This window comes from Empidonax traillii, unplaced genomic scaffold (genome assembly GCF_003031625.1).
Source record: "Empidonax traillii isolate 1590-97213 ecotype Southwest subspecies unplaced genomic scaffold, ASM303162v1 scaffold681:size344372, whole genome shotgun sequence".
NCBI classification, from domain to species: Eukaryota; Metazoa; Chordata; class Aves; order Passeriformes; family Tyrannidae; genus Empidonax; species Empidonax traillii.
Window position 1 is genome coordinate 325,560 of NW_020955874.1, and position 10,101 is coordinate 335,660.

General features: G+C 46.0%; 1 protein-coding gene across 1 annotated transcript in view; it reads left to right on the plus strand.

Moving 5' to 3' along the window:
- Window positions 1-10,101, plus strand: part of GATA3 (GATA binding protein 3) — a 29,393-nt gene that overhangs the window by 18,363 nt on the left and 929 nt on the right. Inside the window, exons 5-6 of the mRNA XM_027899662.1 lie at window positions 3,793-3,918; window positions 9,820-10,099. Coding sequence (XP_027755463.1) covers window positions 3,793-3,918; window positions 9,820-10,099 — 406 coding nt within the window. The remainder of the gene's footprint in view (window positions 1-3,792; window positions 3,919-9,819; window positions 10,100-10,101) is intronic.

Genomic DNA, 10,101 nt, shown 5'->3' on the forward strand with positions numbered 1-10,101 from the left:
TCAAAAAGTGTCTGATGGAACCACGAAAGAATGTCCCGAGTCACCCCGAGCCCGGCACATGTAAAATGAACTATATAAATAAATACGTAGTAAAAGGTCATTCTTGGGGGGGGGGGGGAAGAGAGAGAAAGAAAAGAAGTAAAGAGAGACCTTGACTTGCATAATCGCTCCAATCTTTCGGCATTTTAGTTAAAGTTACAAAAAGTTCCCGTTCTTTGAATGCGACCTTTCCTAAATGTGAAATTTGATTTTTCTACATTTTTTTTTTTTCTTTTCATTTTACACTGCCTGGGAAAAAGAAAGAAAACCATCTCTAATGCTGTTTGCATCTATATTTATTTCTCTTGCTAACCTCTGATAAAAAAGAAAAAACAATCAGAAGGCACCAAAGCTGGGCCCGTGTTTGAGTTTTGTGTGCCTGGATGTGGCTGTGGCTTGACTGGATCTCTCCTGCCTTGTGATGGTAGGCGAGCTGGGGAAGGCATCGTGTGGATGGAGGCTCAGAGTGGGCATCCAGCTCCTTGTCTCTCTGCCTCAAGTTTCCTGCGTGACCTTGGGCTGGTTTTGTGGGCTCTGATCACAGCTGATCATTAGCTGAAACTAATGATAGGATTCAATGGGTGGGAGAGAGGAGGCAAAGAAATTCTCAGGTGCTGAGAACGCAGCCCAAGCCTTGTTAAATTCAGTGAGTGTTTTTGTAAGGGTGTCCTTTAGGTGAGGTGGATGGAGCCTTGCTGGGTGAGGGGGCTCAGACAGCTCTGCTTCATCTTGGGGAGAAGGTGGAAGTCTTATGTGGAGATGTTGGTGGGGAGATCAAGAACAGGCAGGTGATACCATCACTCTGTTTAAAAGGTCTGCAGCCCCACTGGAGACCATTCCTGTCCCTCTCACAGCCAGTGACAGCCTTGTCTCTGCTGAGAAAACCTTTCTTTAGTTTTTCTCCCCATGTGGATGCAGAGCTCTCCGTTTCCATGTCCTGTCACGCTGGTTTTGGAAGGATTACAGCCAATTTTTCAGCAGGCCCATGCGCATGGAATCATATTTTAGGAAACTGATGCTTGTGGCTTTGTGGATAAATCCAGACACTGAAAATGCCCCCTTAATTTAGTGTCTTTATCAGCATTTGTTCCTCCTGCACGCTCCTCAGTTCCACCTTCTCATCACTGTCAGTACTTGTGAAGTTGTGGACTCGCAGATGGGCCATGGGGTCTGGTCCTACAGATGATATGGGGCAGCTAATTAGTCATCCCGTTACTGACATGGCCAGGCCCCTGGTTGGTGATTAGCTCACTGGATGCCATTGCTGGGAGCTTTACAATAGAGTTATTATTCATTGTTTCCTGCCCACTGCTGGTGTCTCCGGTAGAAGTTGGTACAGCATGAAAGGTACAGTCTGGGACTGAAAGAGCTTACAATATTCAGCTAATGATGCTCAATTTTTGTAGGGGAAACACAGGAGATGGAAGAGGTTTTAGAGAAGACAGTGGATGTTGTGATTTATTTGCTTATTTAATGTCAGAGTTTGTTTGAAGGCAGCAAGGTGGTGACCAGGCGTCTTTTGAACGCACTTGCAATAAGAGAAATTACGGTGAGCACCACGTAGAAACCCCAAATATCTTCAAAGGGGATGTTTCCCCTGTGTGGGTTGAGTCAAATATCACTGGTTTTTAGAAATTTCCTTAGGCTTGATTTTTGGGTCTGATAAGGGCAAAGCTGCCACCGAGAGGCTCAATCCAAGCCTCTGAGCCACTTGTACTCCTCAGAGCCCCTCGTGCCCCTCGGAGCCACACGTGCTTCCCGGTGGGACTTGAGTGGCAGAGACCTGCAGACTCATCCCCCAGCTTTCAGTGAGAACCCAGCTCTGCAAGGTGTTGCCTCTGACCCGCTTTTAAAGCACATTCACTACCCTGGTGATGGGATCCAGATGTGGGTCTACGGCATGGTCAGGAGGAAGGCAGGACTGAGGCGTGTGTGCACACATCAGTTTGGGGCTCTGCTGTTTTTCATGGTGGGGTGCTTTATCTTCTCTTCTAGCAGTGGGATTTTTGCAGCCGAAGACCCATGTGCTGTTCCCAGCTTCTGCTGGTCATCAGCGTGGAGAAGTCAGCTAAAGGCCTCCTCAGGCTTGGGATCGGCTCGGCTCAGAGTGGTTTATGGTCAGGCAAAATGGAACTGTCCCCACAGGCAGCCTGGGAAAGCCACTTGCTGCCAGGCCAGGCCCTCTGTGATGCTTCCTAATGCTCATGGGCATCGTCTTATTTATTTTTTAGGCAGTCCTTTTTGTCTAATTAAAAGCAAAAAAAAAAAAAAAAAATCCTCCTCTATCTAAAGCAAAACCAACCCGTCCTTTCTCCACCTACGCCGCATTCAATTATGATTAAAATTGCAACATGACCTAACAAGAGTTGGTATTAACGCTAACGCTGTGCCAGTGTCCATGTTTGCATTTTGGGTTTGTTGTACGGTATCCAAAGATGTGGTATTTTCTTTCTTTTTCTTTCTTTTTTTTTTTTTTTTCTTTTTAAATGTTGGATGCACCACAGTGTGCGGCTGTGTGGGGTGAGGGGTAAATTTGAAACAGTAAGAGCACAAAAGAGAGCATTAAAGGCTCAGTTCTGCAAGGTGCCAAGCATTGCTATGATCTGGCAAATCGCTTAAGCACATGCTTTAACTTTAAGCACATGAGCAGTCCCATTGAAAGCAACGCATCGGGATGAAATCAGAGCTCTGGGACTTTGTCATATTGATGAAGAAGAGATAGGATGGGGTATAAAGGCCTTTTTTTTTTTTTTTTTTTTTTTTTTTTTTTTTTAGGAGCTGTAGGCACTTGCACACATGCAAAAACTCATACACGCTCACACAGCAGTCCGAAAACTCCTGTTCCTCCTTCAGTGGCGGAAGGACAATTTGTTTTCTAAAGTTACAGTTTTTAAATGATAGCACAAATTCATTCTTGTGAAAGGAGACTGCCTTTACTAAATTTGACTTTGCTAAATCATTATCACAGCTAACAGAAAAAGCTTCTCTATACACTTTGACACGTAGGCTTTTTTTTTTTTTCCTCGTTCCTGCCCTTTTTCGAAATGGTAAATTCTGCTCTCGGGCTCGTTACCAGTTCCTAAATAAACATGATGAAGGTTTGGGCTGCAAACAAGGTCTAATTAAAAAAAAAAAAAAAAAGAGTTGGGAGTCTTGCTCTTTGCCACAGTGTTATTTCCGATCTGCATTCTGTATCCTTTGAAGCTGAGCTGAATTTGCAGGACCGGGCTGTGCCTTGCGGTGGAGGAGCTGCCCACCCGGGTCTCACCCTGCGCTCGCCGGAGCCTCCGTGACTCACGCCCCTTGATTGCTCAGGCCCCGACTGCAGAATTAGACCCCTGGGGGGTCTGGGGAGAATTAAGATGGAGAGACGTTGGCATTTAAATAACAGTTTTTTTCCCCCTCTGGAATGGGCTGTGCCAGCGCTGCTAATTTTGATGAGTTCTATCGGAGGTTTTAGCACTCACTTTTAGGATGCCCTTTGGCACCTGATTCAGTTCGCGTATAATTTGGGGTTAAAGAAGTACCTCGGGGATTTTTTTCCACAATTATTATTTGTTCTCACAAGTCAGTTTCTGGAGGCCTCTGCCGATGTGCGTCAGTCTTGCAGGGTTGATGTTTTCTTTCTCAGAAATTTTGCTGATCGCGTTTATTTTTTTCTCTTTCCCTTTTTTTTTTTTTTTTTTTTTAATTTTTTAACACGGGTGTTTTTCTCTCCTTCTCTTCCTCTGTCTCTCTCCCTCCTTCCCACAGTCTGCAGCCAGGAGGGCGGGCACGTCCTGTGCGAACTGTCAGACCACCACTACCACCCTGTGGAGGAGAAATGCCAACGGCGATCCCGTCTGTAACGCCTGCGGGCTCTACTACAAGCTGCACAATGTAAGTGTGACTGTAACACTCAATAACAGGGCCTCAGCTCCAGTCCTTGATGGTCCAAACTCTTCCTTGACTTCAGGGTGGAAAAAGACACCCTGTTATCCCTTTGGGGACCCTGGGGTGTTGGAGGGATGAGTTGTCAGCTTGGGGAGGTATAAAACCTGTCCGTTCTAACCCCCTGTCCAACTTGGGGAGGTATAAAACAGGGCTATCCATGGGTAATGTTAGAGCTTTCCCATGCCTGAGCCAAGAAGGGAGGGGTGAATCAACACAGACAGACATTATCTGCTGCTGATTGGGCTCAGAGGGTTGGAAAAGACAACACGCCGTCCTGCAAGCTGATACCCCTACTATGTGTGGCTTGGTTCCTCCAGCAAATACAAACTCTGGAGAAAAAAGCAAAATGTGCCAGCATTTAGATCATTCTTGGGTTTGTGGCTGCCTTTGTCCAGTCCCCGAAGATGATTTATTTCGGTCTTGTGTTTGCCCTCTTTGACGCAAGTGATTCCTAAACCAAAAAAGGACTTGATTTAGTTAGTGGGTTGTGGAGTCTGCTGAACCTGTGATGTGAATTTTAAAGCATCTGCCATGGAAGGGAAGGAGAAATGAAATGAAATGGCTGGCAGATTTAATCTAATACCTCCATGCAAAGCCAGCTTGCAGGAACCAGGGATATGTGCCCCAGGGAAAGAGCTAAAGGGACCTGAAAAATCTTCTACTGAATAATACTACTAATAAAGGAGACAAGGCTACTCCTGTTACTCTCATTCCATATTTGGCATTAGAATAATTATCACGTCGGAAGAAGGAAAAGGCTTGCTATTTCTCTACTTTGATAAAGTTTTGTTTTATTTTTTTTTTTTCCCAAGTGGTTGATCGCATTATGTTCGGTTTAGAATTCTGGGGTTGTGTTTTGCTTATGTCCACCCATGCAAACACATCAAAGACATACTGTGTTTCATGGGACACCCAACCCTTGTGGTGCCTCAGTCCCTTCCATGTGTTATTTCAAGCTCTTTGGTTTCTTATGATGAGTAAACAAGTTTGGATTCAGCAGAAAAAAAAAAACAAACAACAAACAACCAGGCCTATTTTTCACCTGTTTCATGGGAGGCATCTCTCCTGGAAAAAAGGAAAATGTGTTTACCTTTTAGCGGGCAGGTGTCTCAGAACGTTTTGAGTCCCATGTAGCAAGCAAAGCTTGTCATCAAACTCTCAGTGTGATCACTGCAAACAAACAGCCTGGACCCAGAGTGAAAGCTCTCAGCATATCACCAGAAAATATTCTGTTTGCTGTTTCTTTGGCAAGAAGGGAGCAAGGTCAGCCAGGTTCACCGGGGGAGTCTGTGCTTGTGCTCTGTTTTCAGTTTGGTCTTGAAGCCACCAGTGGTAGGACTTAAACTGTGTAGTTGGGAAAATTTATAGGGAGACCTGTACCTGAGCTACTCCTCCTGTATCCAGCAAAGCCCTTTGTAGAAAATAGGCTCTTCCCAGATGACACTGGTTGATGCCTGTGTTTGAATGAGATGACTTGTGCCCTCGAAGATGATGTAGTTTCTCCCCAAAAAGACAGCAGGATGATGAGTTACGGTGTGTCTACTTGCATTGTGGACATCTGACTGGAAGAATCCCTCTTAAGGTGCCTAGAATGGTGTCTGAGTGCCAGGGCTCTCCAGTAATGTGCCTGCAAGAGCACATCCTTTTTTTTCCACACTAACGCTGCAAACCTAATTGGCCTGATTTGACCCCTAGATCCACTGTTTAGGGAAACGCAGATCCAGCTGTGAAATTTGTGACATGGGGCAGGCCTTGAGCACATTGGAACTGTTTTCATGTTCATTAAAAGCACCAACAGCTGCTTAAAAGCTCAGCACAGCTACTTACCAAAGTCAAGTATTATCTTGCCTTATGAGCAACTCCATTAATGGAACCTGCTTAAATGAAACCCCCAAAGGACTGAGATCCTGTGTGCAGCAGTATAAGTAGGCAAGGGTATGAAAATCTGGATAAGTGGGTAGATATTTTTTTTTTTTAATTTTCTTAAAATATTTAGTTATCACTGCAGTGAGAAGTGTGGTTCTGCTCCCTGTATGTATCTTTTCTGTGTGGCTTTTACATCAGGAGAGGTGTCAGGAATAGAGAGGCTGATTGTAGTATGTCCCTCCCAAGCAGTTGAGTGTTGGCATAGATGTTGTGCCAATGCCAGTGGAACATCTGGGTGCTCAGAAGATGCCTTAAACCTGTTTCAGGCTAGGCTGTAGCAAATTCCTGGCTGCTCTTTTATCCATCCCCCTCCTCATTTTTTCTTTTCTTTTGGTTTAATGAAATTTTCTTGGACCTTAACGTCATTAGGATATTTTCATTGATTGATCTGCAGCTGAAACGTACCCACATTTTATGTCCACACTGGGATTGACTGCAGTGAAAAGGCTATTTTTTTTCCATGCTGTTCATTTTTTTCACGGAGCTCTATCAGTTTGTTTTACTGTTGATTCCCACAGCTTAAGCAAACCCATTTGTCAGTAGGATATAAGCAATAATCATAATAGTCTTGGGGTGCATTTAGTGAAGCTGTTGGCATTCCTCCCACTGACTTCAACAAGAGCCGGCTCCATTAACACCAGTATTAACAATGACTAATATTTCACATTGATACGGTGCCTTTCATCCTGTGGCATCCCAGAGTGCTTTCTAAGATACAGCCAGCCTGGAAGATTAACCCAACATTGTAATGACTATGTCTGAAGGATAAATCCGCTTCAGTGACAGGACCTTATTGAGGTCAATGGCAAAATCCCATTGTCTTCAGTCAGAGCAAGATCAGACCTATAATGGTTAAGACTATCCCCTGCATTTGATCTGTTGAATATGACGTTCTCATTCGTGTTATTTTAGTCCTTAGAAGCGGGATGAGCCTTCGTGCACTTCAGGGATGGGTAGGAGTGTGTACCTTGCTGGAGGTGCACAGCAAACTGGCCTGTGCCCATAGAAGTGAGTGATTTGCCACTATTTTTGGCAAAGTTCACCAGAAAAGGCCCCTTTCACAATACCCTAAAGCAGGGCTATGCGTCCCAAGAGCAGAGCAGTCAGTATTTTGCATATGATAAAAACAAAGAGCATAATTCCTGCCCATAATTAATTGGCTCCATCTGAAATTAATGAATTTCATATACATGCGTTGGGCTGGTTTAATTTTAATTTAGCATGTGTTTGTCATTTTTATCAGAATGAATTTTCATGGAGAAGGTCTTCCCTCTGGGTCTTTCATTTCTCTACCCCAGAAACAGAGATGGGTCCACGGCTTTGATGTTTTGGGGACCCCTTTAACCCTGCTGTGAATGGTCTTTGAAGCCACTGGAAAAATTTTCCAGCTTGCTGCTTTGGCTGTGCTGGTCTCACTCTTTCTGGCATTTATCAGAGTCCTTATCTATTTGCACTTGGGTTGGTTACCTGCTAGGAGTGTGAGAGCATGTACACTGGGATGATGTGTCCAGCCAACAGCTTGGATGGCAGCTCTGACCCCAGCTGTGGGGCTGGCCACAGCATCCTGAAGAAAAGTGGCATTCCCATCCCTGAGTTTCACATCAAATCATGGTCTGGGCCAACCTGTTCTAAAAGACTGAGTGAAACATGAGAGATGTTGCTCTGGGGAGGAGTTCACTGTCCTGTGGGGTACGACACCCAGCAGTACAGGGTTAGGAGCACGTGCTTGCTCCAAGACCCAGCACAGCCCCAGTCCAGCAGCATCACTTTGTCACCACCAGCTCCTGAGCTTGCACCTTTGCTGCTTCACCTGCAAATTATTTCTGGCTGCTCCTGGGTCTTTGTGTCATGACACAAGTCCTCGTTAGAAGCTGGGGAGGCTGGGGCTGTGTGGGCATCCCCAAATCTGAGGTGGAATTCATCAGGGATTCAGACTTCCCGGTACCTTCCAGCATTTCTGCCTGGTGGGGCTCACTTAGTGTTTCCTCCTGGTTTTGAACCTTGGCAGCACATCCCTGCTGGCTGACTTAAAACAGACCAGGCAAAGCTTTCCCATCCCAGTCACTGATCTGGAGCAAAGGGCCTTCCTTGTGTGTGGATCCTCATTCCCTCAGTGAGGGAGACAGGTGGTGTTTCATTTGGAGCCCATCATGTTTGAAGTTTTGCTTGTTGCTGCCCTGGGGCTGTTGTTGGGCTGCACAGGGGCAGATCCTTCCTAACTTCAGCTGCTGGCAAGCAGGGCTGCTCCTTCCAGATCCCTTTATCCTGAGGTGGAGGAATCCACCTTTTATTCACCCATTTTTAGGCGAGGTGAAGGTTCCTATCACTGCCGGTACAGAGAACCTGGGGTCACAAATTCAGACCGGCATGATGAACTTCAGGATGCCTAAACTGGGGGTGAGCCTGGTCCTTCCTCTTCCCGTGCCTCCCACCTCTGCATGTGACAGGGAGTTATTGTATCCTGGCTTCCCTGGGGAGAGAAATCCAAGAATGATTCCCATGCTGTGGGGAAAGGGACCAGGAATGAGGAGCAACAAGTGAAACTTTGCCGTGATCCGGAAGAAGGGAATGCTTTGTTCCTTGTGCTTATTTAAGGCCTTACGGGTGAAGAGCTGCTCAGGACCCTTCCAGGCACATTTTTCTGTTGTCCTCTGCTGGGACTGAGACAGTAGATCCTGGTGGGCAGGGGGTTTATCTTTTCTCCCTTTTCGTCCTTTTGCAGAATGTCCATCGGCACCATCACGTGCTCACGTTTATCGTGAAAGGTGGTTCATCCTCAGGATGCTTTGCTGGGCTCCTCTGCCTTCTGCTAGAGGTGAAATCCCTGCAGAGGAGCCAGTGCAATACCCACATAGATCCCCAAGTCCAGAATTTTAAGGTTGTTTACAGATAGTGGATGCACAAATCCCTTCCCAAGGGTGGTTTGTGGGGGTTTCACTTCACATGTGCTAGTGCGTGTTGTGATCCTGTCTCTCTGTGTGGCGTAGAGTCATAGAATCATGGAAGAGACTGAGCTGGAAGGGGCCCATTAGGACCATCAAAGTCCAAATCCTGTCCCTGCACAGAACAAACTTGAGTAATAAGAGTTTCTTACAGGAGGTCCAACAGATTTTTGCTACCACTTCCTAACACTGGTGGGTGCATGGATGATAATTGCTGCTGTGTAGGTCCACGCAGGAAAATTTACTGTTTAGTTTTCCTGCAGATATGTCTACAGGCAAGTAGAAAATGCTCTGCTGGGCTGCACAGATACTTGTTTCAGTCCCCCCAAAAACCTTGGAAAGCTTTAGAAATAAAATCAGATTTGCTACAGTAAAACAGAGAGGATGATCAGAGAAAAATCCTTGAAAAGCAGAAAAATAAGAAAAACACCTGACACTTTCGTGAAGAGTTACCCAGCTCCCTAATGCCACTGTGAAAGTTTTGAGACCCCTTGTAGCACTGAAGTCCTGGCAGCTCTTGCTGATAATGGTTTTAGGTCAGACAGGAAGCCTCGGGGTGAGATGGTGTCTGTGGGGAATATTTCTAGGTGATAATGATTGGTTTTGTTCCTAAAGACGGTGCAATTACCTAATGTGCAGATAGTTGAAATTTTTCAGCTGCTGTGAGTTACTCTGGTGTGTTTTGCTCCCGTGTGGCTCTGCCGGCAATTTTCTGTTGTCTTGTCTTCAGAAGTTTCCGAACTTGGGATGTCCCGGTGGGATCTGAATTCCGGGAGGAATGGGGAGTGTTTGTGTAGCCACGGCACAGGGGAGGAGGGTTGTGTAACGATGGCAAATGGGGTGTACAGGGGAGGAGGGGGTGGCTGACCAGCTGGTACCGGGCACACCCCCAGGGCACAGGGCACGGGGTGCACGGATCCTGTGGTGGTTTGGGGAGATCGGGATGGAAGCACAAAAAAAATAATTGATTTTTGTTTAGATTAACAGACCCCTGACTATGAAGAAGGAAGGAATTCAGACCAGAAACCGAAAAATGTCTAGCAAATCCAAAAAGTGCAAAAAGGTCCATGACAACCTCGAAGACTTTCCCAAGAGCAGCTCCTTTAACCCCGCCGCCCTCTCCAGACACATGTCCTCCATCAGCCACATTTCACCTTTCAGTCACTCCAGCCACATGCTGACTACACCGACACCGATGCATCCTCCATCCAGCCTCTCCTTTGGACCTCACCATCCTTCCAGTATGGTCACTGCCATGGGT